This window comes from Podarcis erhardii, assembly GCF_964252035.2.
Source record: "Podarcis erhardii genome assembly, chromosome: 5".
In the NCBI taxonomy this organism is placed as follows: domain Eukaryota; kingdom Metazoa; phylum Chordata; class Lepidosauria; order Squamata; family Lacertidae; genus Podarcis; species Podarcis erhardii.
In genome coordinates, this window is record NC_138509.1 from 58,992,985 (window position 1) to 59,011,753 (window position 18,769).

General features: G+C 43.7%; 1 protein-coding gene across 2 annotated transcripts; it reads right to left on the minus strand.

Annotated features, from left to right (window-relative positions):
- Positions 1-2,906: 2,906 nt before the first annotated feature.
- Positions 2,907-18,165, minus strand: SFRP5 (secreted frizzled related protein 5). Of its 2 annotated transcripts, XM_081863886.1 has the most exons (4): positions 18,056-18,165; positions 13,510-14,065; positions 9,262-9,339; positions 2,907-5,849 (listed from the first exon to the last, which is right to left on the minus strand). In XM_081863886.1, exons 2-4 carry the CDS (start codon positions 14,030-14,032, stop codon positions 5,506-5,508), a joined length of 945 nt encoding a protein of 314 aa, XP_081720012.1. In that variant the 5' UTR covers positions 14,033-14,065; positions 18,056-18,165; the 3' UTR covers positions 2,907-5,505. The 2 variants fall into 2 exon arrangements, with proteins under 2 accessions (XP_081720012.1, XP_081720011.1); XM_081863885.1 differs by lacking the exon at positions 18,056-18,165 and having other exon boundaries at positions 13,510-14,378.
- Positions 18,166-18,769: the final 604 nt, after the last annotated feature.

An 18,769-nucleotide genomic window follows, 5' to 3' on the forward strand; every position in this document is an offset into this window, starting at 1 on the left:
GCACGTGTGTGTGTGTGTGTGTGTGTGTGAAAAATGAAGTTATTTGTGAAAATAGCATACAAAATTATGCTAGGGGAAATTGCTTGCAAAAATGTGTACATAAGTCAAAATTGCATATAACAACACGTCTATTGAGAGAAGTGTGCGCTAAAAGGCTGATGAATTTTCATGAGGATTTTAAAAAATTGCAAATAGCTGCAATGCGAAGAACTGAATATAAAATAGGAAAAAAGAGAAACGGGGAGAATGAAATTGACAGATCCTTCGCTCTGTACTGCTTGCTGGTTGGTTTTATGTGTAAGTAGAGAACCTGTAGGGAACTATGGTGCTTCTTTCAGGTAATCTGTAAAGGGAAGTTAAAACAACATTCTCTTGCAGATGGTTTTGAATATTGAGCTGTAGTGTAGCCTCTGCTTTCCCCTCAACCATCTTAGCAGGAAAAAGCATGGGTAGACTCCTCAGTGCCATGTCACAGCTTGCTGGTGCTTGAATCTGGGGCTGAAATGTCACTGATGATTTATTTGAATTCTAGTATGAAATAAACCATCCTTGGCAAACGAACACAGTCGCTGCTCTTGGAAATAACCTTAGGGAAAAGGTCAGGTTCTGTCACGGGTACAATGAATGAGGAGAAAGGATTATAGAAAGAAAGAACAAGGCTGCCTTGTTAGCTAAAGTTCACACAATGTTCCCTGTGTTTAGAATCATATCCTCCTCGGTTCCCTTCTGGTACTTACAGCAAGGCTTGAGATTCTATAGCTTACTCCCAAAGGCTAGATCTCGGCAGCATTTTACACAGGTATAACGCGGATTGGGATGACTTGTTTTATTTTATATTTTGGTACGGCAGCTCCATGTAGAGTTACAAAGTGCAACCACACGGAGAGCTGGTCCTCCATGTTACCTGGTCCTAGCATGTGGCTGCCACCTCCCCGTCATAAGGTTGGAAATGTTCAAGAGGACAAAGTGTCACATGGCAGGATGCTAGCAGCTCGTTCGCTCTTGCACAACTGAGAAGCCACCCTCCTGCAACTGGTGAACTTAGTCTTCAGCCGGTTGGTAAACACGCATGAGCAGGATGATTTCTCAGGAGCAATTAGCCTACCTGGTGCAGCTGTAGTATTAACTTTATAAGTTGCTTCTTACATGTATCTCAAGGCAGCTCACAGACATACAGTAAAAACAGCTGAAATAGTTCTTTAAGCAGTACAGAAAAACCCAACTTGGGTCCAAAATACTACATTGTGGAGATGGTACTCCCAATACTCGCTCAATAAACAGTATTTCTTAAAATTTCATGTACTGTTAGTGCAGCGTGACATTTTAAGCTTCGCTGGATGGCGGTTTTCATGCAGAACTGAGCATATGATAAAGAGTGCAGCGGCTGTGGCTCAATATGCAGCTTCCGGTATATTGAGAGATCTTGGCAGACTCTCCCGCTAAGATAACGCAAAAGCTCTTGTTCTATTTATTGCCGTGTGATCACAGATGTAAGGAAGTGGCAGTGCTGCAAGCTAGACCCAAGAACCACTGTGCTGCTGTGGGGGAACTCTGAACAGGGCCTGTATGGACATGGCAGTGAGGGAAGTGAAGAGGGGAGTTTAGTGCTGCAATGAAATCAGACGCTAAAGTTGCAGGTAATTTCCTGTGGCTTATTAGTATTTCTGCATCAAAAAGAAGTGTCATTTCAAATTAAATTATGAAGGATGCTTCTGAAAAAAATTAATATTTGATAAACCCAGTGCCTTTTTTAAAAATCCGCAAGTATCCATAAATAATAATGTTGAGATAAAAGTCAAATGAGTGGAATGTATAGTTGGCTTTTGCAAGCAAATTTGAGGCAGAAGAACTTGCTTAGCTTTCTCATTGATTATCTGTTGATTAGGGGAACTGAAAATGGAGTGCTACATTCATGATTAAAGCCTGCCGTTACCAGAATGATAATGGCAGTACTCTAAACACAACAATGATGCCAGAATTCAGTGTCCCTGATGACCTTGACATGAAATAAATGCAGCATGAATACAGCATATGACTCAAAACATTGGGGCTGGGCCAGACCTAATTCCCACTGAAATCAATGGGGCAAGTTAGTTATGATATCAATGGGAATTAATTTTGAATTTGGATCTGCCATAAGCAGAAAATAAATATTTTATGAATACTTGGCTGAGCTGGAAATGCTATGCAGATGCCACAACATGAGTGCTCCAGCTTCATTTTGTGAAAGATTCATTTTTTATTATTTTTAAAAAGCACCTCATAAAATGAAGCTGGAACACTTTTTAAATGAAAGACTTGGAATTAATAAAAATAATGAAAAAATCCTGAATGATAGAGAACACAGCAAGAGCAAGAGTTGTCTTAAGATCTGCATGCATGTCCCCGAGATGAAACGAGGGTCAATGAAAATTTCAGCAAAATGGTGGCAAAACCAAGCAGGCAAGATGGTGATCAGGATAAGTTCTATGGGATTTATTAGAGTGGATATTGGACAGGATAGAAGATGGAATACCTGTTTTCTTTTTTTTCTTTTTTAAATGGACCAAATTTAATAGCTTAAAATGGCATTTTCAGTGAAGAAAATTGAATACAGATGATTGCATCCCCAGGTATGGTATTTTTAATAAAAGGCTGCTCCGTGAACAAAAGCAACCCCAAGCTAGGGATGCTCCTACTCAGTGGACCTGGGTTAGTAAATGTTTCAGGTTGCTAAGGCCTTGAGGACTAGTCCCATGTGAATGTTGATCAGGTGGGCACTTTATTTTCTACCTAATTTACTAACTGGATGTAGCATGGAATTCTTGGACAAAAGTAAATGCACTGTTAATCCCTCTCTATGATCTGATTCAAAGAAGTGGAAAGTGTTCCTTTTGTAAGTCACAGAAGGGTATTTACGGAGCTAGCGGTGTTTGCATTCTTCCCCTGAAGTCAAGCAATGATGGCTCTGAAGCTGTCAGGTGCCATGAGAATCTGTCAGTGTCCAAGTGATGTGCAGGCCATATAAATCAAAATGTAAGAACAGTGGGGAATGGCCTAGCTTGTAAATATATCCCAGTTCACAATCTGAAGGGGATTGAAGTCCTAGGGGGAACAAAATAGCTCACATTTTTGAGGGGACTGTGTGTGAGACATTACCAGCCCAGTCGTTTTCCCTCAGCACCCTCCAGCAAGACGGCAAGTTTGCCATGACAAAAGGCACGGCTAGCCAAAGACACTTAGCGGTTTGAGGCAAAGGACAAGATGGCAACACCCGACCACCACCACTTCAGTGTACAAAAACCGATCGAACTGGTGGTTGAATCTTCAACAACATCCTCTCAGTAGTGTGCAGGGAAAAGTGAGTCATGACACGCAGTTGTGGCCAAAAACCATGAACTCAACAGTAAGTTGTGTGTGTGACATGCTGTATGATTTGCGAAGCAGCTCATCTGGAAAATCTGAGGGCGGAGGATTCCCTGAGTGGAAGAGAGGTTCTTTCAAGAGCTCCTCAGCTACCACCCTCTCTTCCTCAGCAAACTTTGGCTGGGAATGAGCCCCAGTGAAAAACCCTTCTGTGTGTGGGAGCCAGACTCAGTTCCTACAGCTTGCTTTGTGTTGGGCAGCCCCCATCCCCCCACAGCTGGTGTGGGGAGCGGTGAAACTGGCAGTGCTGATGCTATAAATATTCGCTCCTGGATTAACTTGCCAGCTGGTCTTGACCATTCAGGAGTCTGGAAAACTGCCAGATGGAAGGGCCCCAGGGAGACACATTCGTCCTGTGTTTGCCATCTGTCGGGCAGGCTCAGTTGGTGGTCTGGCATCCTGTGTGGTGGACACAGCCACCCGGCAGACCCAGTTGGTGGTTTGGTTCCTCACTGGTGCATGCACAGGTCTGATGTGCTCCTCGGGTTGGTGCACTAACCTACTTGGTATAGTCATGATATTTCTACAGGCCCATAGGCAAGTAAACATGGAGAGGGGAAGGAGGCAGAATTGGTGACGGGCATATTTTTCAGTGAAACTTCACATAAACGGTTTCATATAGCAAAGTGGTCCATCCATCCCCAATTACAAATGGTCTTGAATAATTAAACCTATAGACCACTTGATGTCTATTACTCTGTAAGGGACCATGAAGGCCTCAGGCAGAATGTTTGTGTTAGGAACACAATACCTCGCTTGGTATTACTACACACAGATCCCTACCATACATTCAAAGCACATTTGGTGCACATTTAAATCACATGACCTCCCCTGAATAATCATGGGAATTATTGTTCCACCCTCATACAACTGCAATTCCCAATCCCCTTACCAAACTACAGTTCCCAGGATTATATATATATATTTTTTTTGGGGGGGGAGGAAGTCATGGGCTTTAGATGTGTGTTGAATGTGTTCAAAATCTATGGGGTAGATCTGCCCCACGATGTTTAAGGATGCTGTACAGATCTGTGCCTCAAAAGATGCCGATGCAATGATGACCATGTCATGACAGAAGACCTGGACTTTTTAGTTGAGGGGTGTCACCCGCCTTCAAGCATCACAATCATATAACAGACCAGCAGCCTCCTGCAACCTGGACAACAACTTTCATCACCCCCAGCCAGAGTAGTAGCCAATGGTCATGCGAGCTGAAAATTGGGGGAGGCTTCTAGGGAGGCCTTGCTTAGTGTCTGCTTAAGGTTCTACATGGCTTGAGAAGATGCTATGCAGAACCTAGGAGAGGAGGCCAGAACTGGGGATTGTCAGTCCAGTGAAGTATTAGTTGGGACATTGTAGCTTGTACAACGCATCTGGTGTCTGGCAGTCTGAGATGTTTAGAGCGTCATACTGCGCCTGGCCAACTCCTACTAAGTCAGGGATGGGATGGGGATGTTAGACTCTCCAGATGTTGCTGGACCACAGCATTCAATATCCCTGCCCATTAGGTTTGCTAGCTGGGAATGTGGGATTTGGAGTCTAACAATATCTAGTGGGCCGCAGGTTTCCCATCCCTGTAACTAAGTAGTTCAATGCACTATGAAAATGAAAGGTTGCGACTGGAAAGCATTGGTTGCCCTGCTTATAATGTTTCAAAATCTTTGGCTTCTCACTAGTAGGAATTAAGAATGGACTGGGATTTTCCTTAAATGTTCCACTAAAGGTTGCAACTAAAATTCTGTGTGATTCAGCCTCTATTGGAGCTTGGGTGTACTTGGATTGATAAGAGATGTTTGCTTGCAGGTGCTAAGACTTATTCTTCTAGTGAAGGTGTGTTGGGAATGAGGTGGATTTCTGCATGTTCTCCAAAGCTTCCAAGATGGGCAGAACTCTGATCTGGAACTGAATGGAGCTGGTCCTAATGGAGTTTGTGCTTTAGAAGAAAGAGTCCTGTTGCAGAGATGGGCTCCCAACAGTATGTGGCTTTGTGTAGGTCAGCCCATATAAAAAAGGGTATTCTGTGGGCTACGAGTGGGGAACCAAAAAGTGTGGGGAGTGCTGTGAAGAAGAGTGAGCAGGGTTATTGGAATGAGTGGGGATTCAGTGGGGGTCTGCCCCATAGAAGAAGGGGTAGTGCATGGAACAAGGGTAGGAGAACATGAATTTGACAGCAAATTTCATCTCCTTATTCTTCTTCTCCCAGCGGTAAATGGCCAAGACTAGCAACCGCCCACCCACCTTTCGCCCCATCACCAGAAAGCTGCCACTGAGGTCATCAAGCTGGGGGCAGGGGCAGGCACCTGCGTTCTTCATGTGCAGCACCAGCTTCTTGGTGTCCTTGCGCTTCAATGGCCCCACTTTGAGGAGCTTTTTCTTCTTCTGCGCAGCCACCAATCGCCTCTCCCCATTCTCTTTCTTGATCTCCTTGATGCGCATCTTGACCACTGTAGGGGTAAATGGGAAGCAGATTGTGTTAGGAGCTTACAGGCAGTTGGGTGAAGTCAAAGTGAAGGAACAAGAAGAGGGGGTGTGAGTTCATAAGGACAGGGATTAGGAGGGCTGACTTGTTTGACAGCTACGTATTTGGCCCTGTTAAAAAAAAGTCACCAAGGGGAGATGAGGAGTAGTTAATAGAGTGGGGTCACACAGACTGTCAGGATCTGGTTTGTCTCCTCTGACTGAATGAGAGGTCATGGAATTCCTCTTCAACTTCCTATTGAGTATATTTGTAAATGATAGATTTGTATTTGACAAAAAGACAAGCCACCATCTATTAAGCTTTTAAACCCATCACAGGTTCATTGGAGAAAGGTTCCTCAACAGGTGCGAGTCGTCCAGGTTTTTGTCCCTAGTCCAGGAGTGGAGCGATGAATGCTGCAGCCTACTCCTACAAAAACCAGAAATGAAAGAAAATATCTCTGACTGCATGCCAGAAATAAACAACACAAAAATCAAGGTTAAAAAAGCTATAAATAAATAATACACAGTAGTGTATTTTCCACCTTTCTATAATGTCAACATAATAACTATAGGGCCAAAAAATGCATTTGCAATATTTATGCAAGCATGTGATAATAATAGAATTTGACCTTATAAATGATTTGAAAACAAGGTTACAACAATCTAAAATCTTGAAGAACAACCTTGCACAGAACCTGTGCAATTAAAAAACTTCAGATGGCTGAATCCACGATTGTAGTAAGAGTCATATGGCAACAACATGTAGAAAAACATGGGGAAACTCAGGGCAATCACTAAAATATAATCAATATTATTCAGTGAAGTTCTGTGACCCCCTTGAATCCCAAATGCTTCTCAACTTGGTCAGTTGCAGTGGCATATATTCTTGTACAGAAGCTCCGTATGCAGGAGTTCTAAATACCATTTAAAAATAAATAAAAATCTAACCATATGTCTTGGATTGCTATGAATTGATTGGTGTTATTTTCTAAGATTTTAGATTATTATTTTTTTGCATCCTTGTTTTTAATCTGTGTGTTTAGGATAAGGTCAAATTCTATTCTCATCACATGCGTGTATGCATATAGTGCCAGTAATGCATTTACAATAGCAAGTAGGCCGGCTTCATAAAAGGATGGAAAATGCAGTATATCTTAATAGCTTTTTTTGGGAAGTACAGGGTTAGTTACATCAAGGATCAATTTTGTTGACTACAGCAGGACTTTGCAGCCGCTGCATAATCATGAAAATCACTGTGATTGTTTCCATGCACTGATTTTCTATGTGAAGAGGATCCTATAGATGGCTGGGAGCCATATCATATGTAGGGGAAATATCTCATGTGAAGTGGTTCTTGGCCTCCCACACATCATGCCCAAGATGCTGATGATCCAAATTGCCTGTTCTTGTGTGTTGAGAAAAAGTGGTGTTCTACCCTGGAACAACTTGCCACCAGCTTGTATGACGTGTGTCAAGGAAAGAAGGCAAAGGTGTTGATTTCTGACCACTTTCTGGACGGGTCTCTCCTGTGTATATCTTGTTAGCCCCAGTATAAACTGCCTTACTGGTCATGCTGAAGCAAAAAGAGCTGCTGGGTGGATACTGCACTGCTTTGTTTTAACTTTTTTTAAAAAAAAAACACACACCACACTGTGTCAGCCTGAACCCTCTTTGCCATGGTCAACTGGGAACATCGCTGTTGAAGCCAAGAGTTCATCAAAGAGATGGATGCCTCAAAGGGGAGTTGCTGGGAGACAGATCTGACAAACCTCTCTGATCCTTGCCTCCTATTTTCAGCGTTTAACTGTTTTTCTGGGATTATCATCTGAAGTAGCAGGCCGGCCTCCTTTCTTCTGGAATGAGGCACATCACGTTTTATTTTTATGATGATTTGTTTTAAAAATGTGTATGTTGTGTTTTCCAATATAAACAGTCTTCAGGGCAATGAACAGATTCTGCATGGTGTTAAGCCTAATTAAGCCAAAATTAACATAGATTAAAAAATACAGATGATATAAAAACACCAGCAGAAATAATACTGATGAAATAGTTACAATTAGTTAATAGCTTAAGCAAACAGACAAGCAGGCCTGACATGCTTTCTTTGCTTATTTTGCATGTTTATCCTTGTTTCCTACTAGGAACCCAAGTCCATGTGTATGTCTCTCTCCCTCCCCCCAACCTCCTGCCCTCACAATAACCCTATAAAGTTAGTTGGACTAGGCTAAGGTCACCCAGTGAGTTCTATGGCCAAGTGGGTTTCTTCAGACATGGAGCCCTGTCTCCAGAATGCTGGTCTTAACTTTTATTTATATATTTCTGCAACATGGCATTCGCACAATAATCATGCATTAATTATGGGTTTAGACCGGACCACTCACACATCGTTCTGCTTTACTAATGGTTCTGCAATGCTTCCCCGATGTTGCCACATTATTGCCATCTGCAGGGATAGCTTGCACTGTAGTGCAAAACCAACCAAGCAACACTTGAACATTTGCTGCATGGAAAGTTACAGGAGCTCAGCAGGAAGCTACAGGACATTCATGGATTGGCAAGTAAACTGTAAAAAGGTAAAGGTAAAGGGACCCTTGACCATAGGTGCCTTAAAACCTTTGTATGCACAGGCACTTCTGAAAGTGGGATCCACCATAACCACCTGAATAATGTAATGAGAACAAATCAAGATTGCACAATTAAATAGATGTCTGGGGGGGTCCTAGTTCAACACTCTAATCACAGGCCTATTGTCTAAAAGATATTGTTTGTGCCAAGCTAATCTACGTGGGGAGGCAATCCACATCCGGGGTCTTTCCACCTAAAAGGGCCTCTTCCCTAATTTCCAGGTGTGGAAATACTCAAAGGGTCTTGCATAGCATGCAGGTTCAGAGGGTGGTTCTTCAGATACCTTGGACTCTTCAGATACCTTGACTAACCATGTGGCCCTTCCGATGTTGGACTCAAACTCTCACCAGCCTTGGTCGATTATCAGGGATGATGGAGTCCAACAATATCTGGAGCAACATGGGCCTTAGCCACTCCTGATTGACAGTGGTAGAAAGTGACTCTGCAGAGCTTTGGACAGGGGTTTTTCCCATTCCACTTGGAATGCTGGGACCTTCTGCCAGCAAAATACAAGCTCTGTCCTAAGCAATGGAGTGGAGTTGTAAGGCTTTCTAGGTCAAAACAGTAGCTTGTTTTGGGCCAGAAACAAGCTGGAAGTTGTTGGAGGTCTGATGGCAAAGGCTGGGGTTCAAAGGGAACCTTGAATCCCAGTAAGTTGTAGAAGATAGGGGAATGCAAGTAAAGAATTTGCAACACATTCTCAACAGCTTCACTCTCAGGTGCCCCAAGTGGAGACTCCCCAATCCCTGCTGCTTTGAACAGATGACTCACCAAAGTCACTGGAACACATCTGCTCCATGATGCCATCTGCCTTGTGCTCCATCTCACATTGGGTGCAGATCTTTGACACTGCAAGATGGAAAAAAAAGTGAGTCCTCACCTGCCAAATGTTTGGGACATTGCTCACAGCTCTGGCCTTGCAACTTCCTGGCTGTATTCTCATGGGCAGCCCACATCTAATAATGATTATTCTCAATCCCAGATCATCTGACTCGTCACGAACTTTCTTTGGCCTGTCATGAAGTATCTTGAACTAACAGAAGGTTTGGGAGTTTGGCTCACCCAAACAGGAAGCCCGTAATCCTTATTGGAAAGCCTTTTGAACAGCTGGATAAGGCTTCTTCTTCTTTTTTTTTTTAGGGGGGAATATTTGTTTCTCGTTTAACTGATTCTTTATCCACCTCTTAATTTCCCCCATTATACAAACCCCTATCCTTGCCCCAGTTAAATAACATTCCATTTAATTTTACTATCTTCCCGCCCCCTAAAAGTGCATGTGTGAGGGTTAAAATGATATAAATCAAAGGAGATATTTGATGGGAGAGGATGAGGGAAACCAAGGCTCTGTGTTGTATGATGTGAACCTGTCAGTCAAGGGCAAAACGACATTCTGGTGGTCTGGGCTGACTGGAGGGAATAGCCTGAAGTGTAAGCTAAGCCAGTGATGCTCAAACGTTTCTCCCCATGGACCACTTGAAAATTGCTGAGGTTCTTGGTGGACTAGTTAATGATTTTTCTGCTTGTTGTAACAATTGTAATGTGCTGGGCTATACGCTGCATGGTTTTGTATAGTATTTTGTATTGCTTCTTTTTTATATATTGTGCTACAATTTGAATTCTATGGAATAATAAGTATAATAACCTACAAGACAATAAATAAAAGAAGCAATAAAAATACAATTAAAAATTGCTGTGAGCATTTAATATGAACATGCCATGGATCACCTGAATGAATCTTGGGGGCCTCTGATGATCCATGAGCTACAGTTGGGGATCCCCTGGGCTAAGAATGGTCATGTCGTGACTACAGCAGTGATGAATGAAGCTGAGGACCAGCCTTCTCCTTGGATTTATAGCTATGTATTGAGGGGAATACTTACTATTAATCCAGGCAGATGAAATGCTCCATGGGAAGCTATGGAGCCTCTTTTGGCTATCCATCCTGGTGGAATGCATGAGGACATGGTGAGACCCACTCCTGGGCCATTCTATGTCCTAGGTAAAGGTAAAGGGACCCCTGACCAATAGGTCCAGTTGTGACCGACTCTGGGGTTGCGGCGCTCATCTTGCTTTATTGGCCGAGGGAGCCGGCGTACAGCTTCCGGATCATGTGGCCAGAGGAGCGCACGGAACCGCTGTTTACCTTCCCGCTGGAGCGGTACCTATTTATCTACTTGCACTTTGACGTGCTTTTGAACTGCTAGGTTGGCAGGAGCAGGGACTGAGCAAGGGGAGCTCACCCCATCACAGGGATTTGAACTGCCGACCTTCTGATCGGCAAGTCCTAGGCTCAGTGGTTTAACCCACAGCGCCGCCCGCATCCCTATTCTGTGTCCTAGGGTGGGTTAAATGAGATGTAGCACCACCCTGCTTCTCTTCAGAGAAGAAGAAAGAAAAGCAGAGAGAAGGAGTAAGGAGACAAGGGTTGGCCTAGATGTAAAGAAGGACAGAGCTCCTTTATCTTTTAATAGTTAGGTAGAAAAGGTATTTCATGTGTGAAGCTGATCCTTACGAGCCTACCAGCTTTATACCAACATTAAAAGTACAAGACCTCTGACATCCTTTGCCTACAGTTACCCCAGCATATATATATGCTACAAAAAACTAAAAGTATGAAAGGTGAGTGTGACCTGACATGTGCATGAAGCCATTGTTTCTTTAGCCTTTTCAAACTTGCCCCTAACTTTACAGGACACGCAACCCAGCCATCTGCTCTATAGGTGAGCATGTTGAGATCCTCACTCAGACAGGAGAGTCTGTAAGTTGGGTCACTAATTTAACACTGGCATGAAACAAGCAATAGAACAGGACATCTCTGGCGCCCTCCTGAAGCCGCACACAGAGAAATGTCATTATAACAGGTTGGTAGGTGTTCCTTAGCATCCCAGATCTGGTATGGATGATCAATCTTTCGGGGTGCCGTCACTCAGGGTATTTTACCTGGTGTGGGTGAGTAAGAGTTCATTTTCATTTCAACAAGTTATCGCCTAGCACTGTAATGTCTAACCAGTGTGTTGTGAAACTATAAAATGATAAAATTGTGAAAATGAACCATAAAACCAACAAGTCAGTAAAACTCTTAAAATGCCTGCCTTAGGCTCTATTGCTGTTTTAGACTTGCATCCCTTTTCCAGGGTCTCCCACCCCCGCCAGCTATCCTACAGTTTTGAGAGTCAAGCCCATAGGACTTCCTTGGAGATCAGAGACAGGGTTGTTTAGGAGGGCAATTTTTCAATGTTAAGTTAGATGCTGGAAGTGATGACTAGGAAGAAGCAGGAAGTGTGCTTGGAGCTTGCTAGACTTTGGATTCCAAGGTCTGTGCTAACAGGCAATATTTGTGCTACTCCTGGTTCCCTGCCTGTTCATTTGTAAATAAACAGATTTTCACAGCCGCACCATAAATCTCTGCTGCTCACTCCTCCAAGCAGCAATCCTCCTAGGATACTCCTAAATTCAAAATGAGCCTGGTGGAAACTCATCCATGAAAAATGTTGCTCAGCAAACTAGGAGAGGAGTGTTGAAATATGTGACCATGAATTTTGGGAGATGCCCTCCACCTCAGCCAGTGTGCACAAAACAAGGTTGCCATATGCACTTAAAGTGGGGGGTTGTAAGGTGCCCTACTCCACTGACTAGTAGGATAAGCTATAGAGAAGTCATGGATTCTGGCTCCTGTTTCCAATCTTACCAAGTGTCCTATGCTATACATCTCTTTGGATGTTCTCTGTTCAATTGGATACTGCCTCCCAGTGGTTGCTGAGCTAAAGAATTTGCTATTGATCCCACATAGGTAGATATGCGTGTTTGCTGCACTTGCTCTTCCATTCCATCCTTTAAGCCCTGTAACCTGCTTCCGCCCCCCCCCCCAAATTAGGGTTCTAGCAGTGTGTTTTCAGGACCCACCCTATTCCCATGACTGTAACTTGGTTTTAATCCAATTAAGGATTATTTTTACAGATTTGAAATCTTCAGCAGAGGCTGTCCTAGAGACTGATCGGAAGCTGTCCCACTGGGAGTATGCCGTGTAGAAGGCTGTGCCTCTGCAAGGGAACAGATACAGGGCAAATGGTCAGATGGATGGTTTGCCCTGTGTTGGGGTGCTGCTGCTGCTTTTGTAAAGATGCTTCTTATGAAAAGGGACTTTTGGAGGTGGTATCTCAAGGACAAGGAAAGCCCTATATAGAGCAGGGTGGGGAACCTGTGGCCCTTCAGGCGTTATTGGACTCCATCTCCCATCAGCCCCTACTCAGCAGAGCCAATGGGTAGAGATGATGGGAGTTGTAATTTAGGACCACAAGTTCCCTGTCCCTGCCATATAGCAGCATTCAAGCTGGCAGGAAGAATCAAAAGATCAACATATTCATCAAGCTCATCGTTGCAGTATGCTATTTCAACATAATGAAATGGGAAATTATGTAAACTTCACGAAAGGAGGGGGATAAACACCACAAATATTGTGAGTGTTGAGAAAGCCACTTAGTACTCTCATTTCGCAACTGTGACAGGATATTTTCTCAGAGCCTCAAGTACTGTATAATGTCTCACAGCAAATGTAATGAAAAACTGCCTGGTCTTGGGACATGAAGAGAAAGGAGAGATGATTTTCAGCTTTGAAGCCACTTGCCACTACCAGTTCAGGAAAAGGCTTGGATAAGCAATGAACATGGGGACAAACTCCAATTCTGGGCCTAGCCTACAAGCTTTGTGCTCCATCCACCCTTCTGGACTATGCCCTTATAGACTGGCAGTCTCTTGCACACTTTGCAATACCAGCAGAGCTTTGAACGATAACCTGAGCCAGGAGCAGCGAGAGCAGAGCTGGATTACCCTAGGAGGCAAGGTCTAATGGGCTCCTACCCTTATTCAGTGCCTAGTTGGCTGTATGCCTGAGCCTCTTACCCTAGGACCCAAGGTCTAACGGGCAGGATGAATGTGGGGTTCTGTAAGAGAGACATTGCCTCCCAAACAATCTCTTAGCACAGGTCCTTTCCCCCCATCACAGTCTCCCCATGCAGTTACCTGGTGGCTGAGTTGCCTGACTGTTTCCAAACTGCACAGCGATGCACAGGTCATTGTCGAAGGGGAACTTGTTGCAGTTGAGCATGTCAGGCCAAGGGAAGCCGTAGGATTCCATGACAGGAGCGCACGAGTCGCGCACCACCTCGCACAGCGACCTGCACGGGTAGATGGGCCGGTCCAGGCAGACAGGTGCAAAGAGGGAGCACAGGAAAAGCTGTGTGTCGGAATGGCACCGCTTGGCCAGCAGGGGCACCCAGCTGCTGGCTTGCTGCTTTACCTCTGGCATGGATTCGTGTTCCAGCAAGTTAGGGAGACGCATGCGCTTGTAGCCCACGTTGTGGCAGAGCTGCAGGTCGGCCGGGATGTCCACGCACTGGGGCTGCTTAGTGTAGAAGCGTCCATGCTGGAAGTTGTCGGATTGCCAGCTGTAGTAGTCGTACTCCTGACTCACAGACAGCGCCCAGCCCTGCACCAGAACCAGCAGCACAGTGCCCAGGGCATTCCATGGGCAGGGTGACATCATGGCTCAGAGACACTCCCCTCAGGGCTCCCTCGGCTGCAGGGGACAGAGAGGGAGAGAACGTGGGACTCTGGTTGCCACGAGCGCCGATGGGAGCCAAGCTGAATGGAGGGCACTGCCTGGGCCAAGCCCAGCCAGGGAGCCAACACCTGCCTCTTAAAACGGGTGTGCCTGCGCCTAGGTAAGCAAAAGCATTCTCCCCCAAGGTTGTATCTGGCACTATCGGTGGGATGGAGTGTGCTGAAGCTAGATTAAGTTGAAGTCTCTGCTCTGGGCTGTTTAGCACCACCCCCTCTAGGTTTCCAAAGCAGCCTCTTGGGGGGAACCGGCAGCCAATCTTCACCAGGCATGCTCCCCCCCTCCCAGGATTGAGTTGGGAGCCAGCCACAAGGATGTCCCCACCTCCCAGTCTGGGCCGCTCCTCCAGCCCTCTCTGTTTCTTCCTCCCCCTCCTGCTTTCCAGCTCTCTCTCTCTCCCTCCCCCCTTGTTCCCATTCCCTGCACACACAGGCATCAGGGCCCAGCTGGCAGGGCTATGAAATGCCATGAAGCAGTCGGCGTTGGGCAGTAGATTTCAGGAAGGGTGCAATTTTCTTGCCTCGTATCTGAAGTGCTCTTAATAACGAACTCCTGTCCAGAGCAGGCTCTCAGCTATGTGGTGTGCATGTGTGTGCTTGTTTTGCTTCAAGCATAAAAATATCTGTGGCCAGGACTGATAAACACATTTGCAATACCTGCTCATTGCATTCAATAGACTCTCTGAGATGGCTGAATAATATCCAACTCACCACTACTAACTAAATGTTTAAATGATCCTCTATACATGGAAATGACCATCTATTGATTTTGATGACCAGGTTATACAAATGAATGATGTTAGTGTGGAAGCCCAGCAATCCCTTTGCTTTTTTTAAAAAAAATAATATTTATTACCTTTTCCAACACTACAAAGAATAAAAACCATACAATACAACACAATACAATACAATACAAAAAACAAAACAAAACAACAACTATACATTACACTAACAAAACACTAACATTAAACTAACAAAACAAAACAAACACAATTTAAAACACATCAAATAGTTTCAATATCTTATCTTTCATTCCCTTATTTCCGCGACCTCCTCACACCTCCCTTTTTGTATTCCACTTCTATTAATTCTTTCAGCAATTCCTTTCCATCTTCCTCTATTTTTAATCCTATAATTATCTTAACACATTCTAACCTTATTTTCCCTTTAATACTCTATTAATCTATTTGTCCTTAATTCCTTATAACATTTCTACTAAAGCCATATAACTTTATTCCAACATTTTTCTAACATTCATTAATTTTACAGTATTTCCGTAAATAGTCTTTAAACTTTTTCCAGTCTTCTTCCACCGACTCTTCTCCCTGGTCTCAGATTCTGCCAGTCATTTCCGCCAATTCCATGTAGTCCATCAACTTCATCTGACATTCTTCCCGGATGGGTAGATCGATCTTGTGTCTTCCAATATTTTGCGATGAGTATTCTTGCTGCTGTTGTTGCATACATAAAAAATGTTCTATCCTTCTTTGGCACCAGTTGGCCGACCATGCCCAGGAGAAAGGCCTCTGGTTTCTTCAGGAAGGTATATTTAAATACCTTTTTCATTTTATTATAAATCATCTCCCAGAATGTCTTAATCCTTGGGCATGTCCACCAAAGGTGAAAGAATGTACCTTCAATCTCATTACATTTCCAACATTTATTATCGGGCAAATGGTAAATTTTTGCAAGCTTGACTGGTGTCATGTACCACCTGTAAATCATTTTCATTAAGTTTTCTCTTAAGGCATAACATGCCGTAAATTTCATACCTGTGGTCCATAACTGTTCCCAGTCAGCCATCATTATGTTATGTCCAACATCTTGTGCCCATTTAATCATAACTGATTTCACCATTTCATCCTGAGTGTTCCATCTCAGCAACAAGTTATACATTCTTGACAAATGCTTAATTTTTGGATCAAACAATTCTGTTTCCAATTTTGATTTTTCCACCTGGAAGCCAGCTTTTTAATCCGAATTATATGCCTCCATTATTTGGTAATAATGAAGCCAATCTCGCACTTTATTTTTCTATTTTTCAAAGCTCTGCAATTTTATTCTGTCTCCATCTTGTTCCAAAATTTCCCAATATTTCGGCCATTTGGCCTCCATATTGAGTTTTTTCTGTGCCTTCGCTTCCATTGGTGACAATCATCTTGGAGTTTTCTTTTCTAACAAATCCTTATATCTTATCCAAACATTAAACAATGCTTTTCTGACAATGTGATTTTTAAACACTTTATATGCTTTTACCTTATCATACCACAAATATGCATGCCAGCCAAATACATTATTAAAACCTTCTAAATCCAACACGTCAGTGTTTTCAAGAAGCAGCCATTCTCTCAGCCAGCAAAAAGCAGCTGATTCATAATACAGTTTAAGGTCTGCCAATCCCTTTTGCAATTATGGCTCGAGAGAAGGAAATGTCAGAAAAAGAAACTTGAATTTGCCATTGGGCTCTGGTACATTTGTGGAAGGGGATAGATTTATATGGGAATATAGGGCATTACAAGGGCCAATGTTGGATACCAGGTGGGTGCCCAATAAATGCCTGAAGTTTAATTGGAACATTATACTTTCCACATTAAAGGAACATTATACTTACCACATTAAATCAACCAAATGCCACATTAAATTAAATAAAGTATTCTGGGATGGAGACTCAGAAGCTTCGGCAGAATGCAATCAATGATCCTAAGCTGACCAAGTGAGAAACTTGGATCATTGAAGACTGCCTAGCTATGAACCACATTCTACAACATCATTGGTTGCATGAAGGTTGCAAGTGCATACACCTGGGTACATTAACATTCAAAACCAAGTCAACAAGATTATGTCTAAAGCTAAAGGAAATTAGGGTTGTCAAATGTCAGGAACCCTCCCCCCCATCCTTGTGAGTTATTGTTTCTTTAACAGGAACAGTATACATATTTGAATGCAGTACACATTCAAAAGACAGAGGCTTTGTGTATTCTAGTGCCAGAACAAACACCAAGTTCCGCTTCAAGCCTTAAGAAAAACGAAGCAGCAGCATTCCAATATAGTCTGTGCTCACCCATCATGGTAAACCATAGTTAATTGTTTACCATGAATATGCAGGTGTCTGTCACTTTTCTCCTCCCTAGAGAAAACAAAAAACCACAGTCCCTGGCTTAGCTCTGTGAGGGGTCCACACAAATTTGCTCCAAACAAATAACCATGTAATGTCAAGGTTTGTTCTTGACTTCCTGAATGTGGTTTGTTTGAGCTGTAATCCCTCATAGGACTAAGCCAGGGATTGTGGTTTGTTGTTTCAACTAGTGGAGAAGCAAAGCAGGAAGCATATCCTTGTTCATGGTAAGCCAGTAACTATAGCAGCCTTCACCAACTTGATGCCTTCTAAATGTTCAGTCCCAGCTAGCATGTCCATGTGATGGGTGAATTGGGCTATGGAGCAAAGCACATTTGAGCTCACTGAAATCCATGAATTTAAACTCTGCCATATAAGCACCCCCCAGGATCTGAGATAGACAGTGAAATGCTTTTCTACTGGTCTATCTATGGCCCCCTCCACATGTCCTTTTTATTGTGCATGCATGATGATTTGTGCTCATGGTACCATCCTGGCAGATAGACATGATCCCACTTTCATTACTGTTTGCCCCTTGAAGGGCATTCATTTCCATGTCCTGTAACTTCCTACAGAAATCCTGCAACTTTTTTTGGTCCAGCTTTTGTTGCGCTCTAGTGCAAGGTGCCCTTTCAGATGGCAATAATGCTCTAATATTGGAGAACACCATAGAATAATTAATACAGCAGAATGATGTGTGGACGGTCCAGTAGAAATCCACCACTAATGCACTACTATTGCATCAAAGGCATGAATACACCCGCAGAGAAAACGCCCTATGTTTTTCAGCTTGGATAAGGCAGGGCAGTTCACAAAAGGAGGAGTTATTCCTACCTCATTGTTTTCCTTGTAGTTCTGCAATGGTTGTACATGCCTTTGAGTCCCTGGAAACAGGCTCGGCTGCAGCAGGTGCCCCTCCTGAGGGCAGGCACCATTAGAAAGAGATTATTATCCAGGGTTTATCTGGGCTGTCAGTGGCCCAACCCTTGTGAGGGGACCTCTGCTAACTCTTGAGTATCAATTAGTCATTTCCCTCCTGCTGCGGACTTTGCCCTGTGTGGGGAGGGGAAGTCTCTAGCTGAGCTTGGAGGTGAGCACTCAGTGATGCTGGGCCTGCTTGGAGACTTAGGGAGGAGGAATTATCCTTGCTCATGATGCAGGTGTGAGGGTCTGGCTTAGCGGGACAAGAGGAAGCAGCCTGGCAAAAGTCCATTTTGATGGGATAGGCTGAGCCAATAATAACATGTGGAGAACATCAGGTTGGGGGAAATCTGGGCCCATCTCTCATTCTTGGGGTCTTTTCTCTGTTTACTTGCAGAGATACATGGAAATGTTTAGTAAAAGTCAAAGGAAAAGCATCTCTTTTGACTTAATGTTACTACCAGCCTTGTGAACCTTTCCGATCAGTGGCCTTCCCAAGCACAGGGATGCAGTCAATAGGGATCATTTCACTTGCTGCATGTTTGCTTATTCCACATCTCCTGGGAAGGAAAGCATCTAGTTAAGAATAAATCAAACTGGACACTTGACCAGTATGTTTCCGAGCAC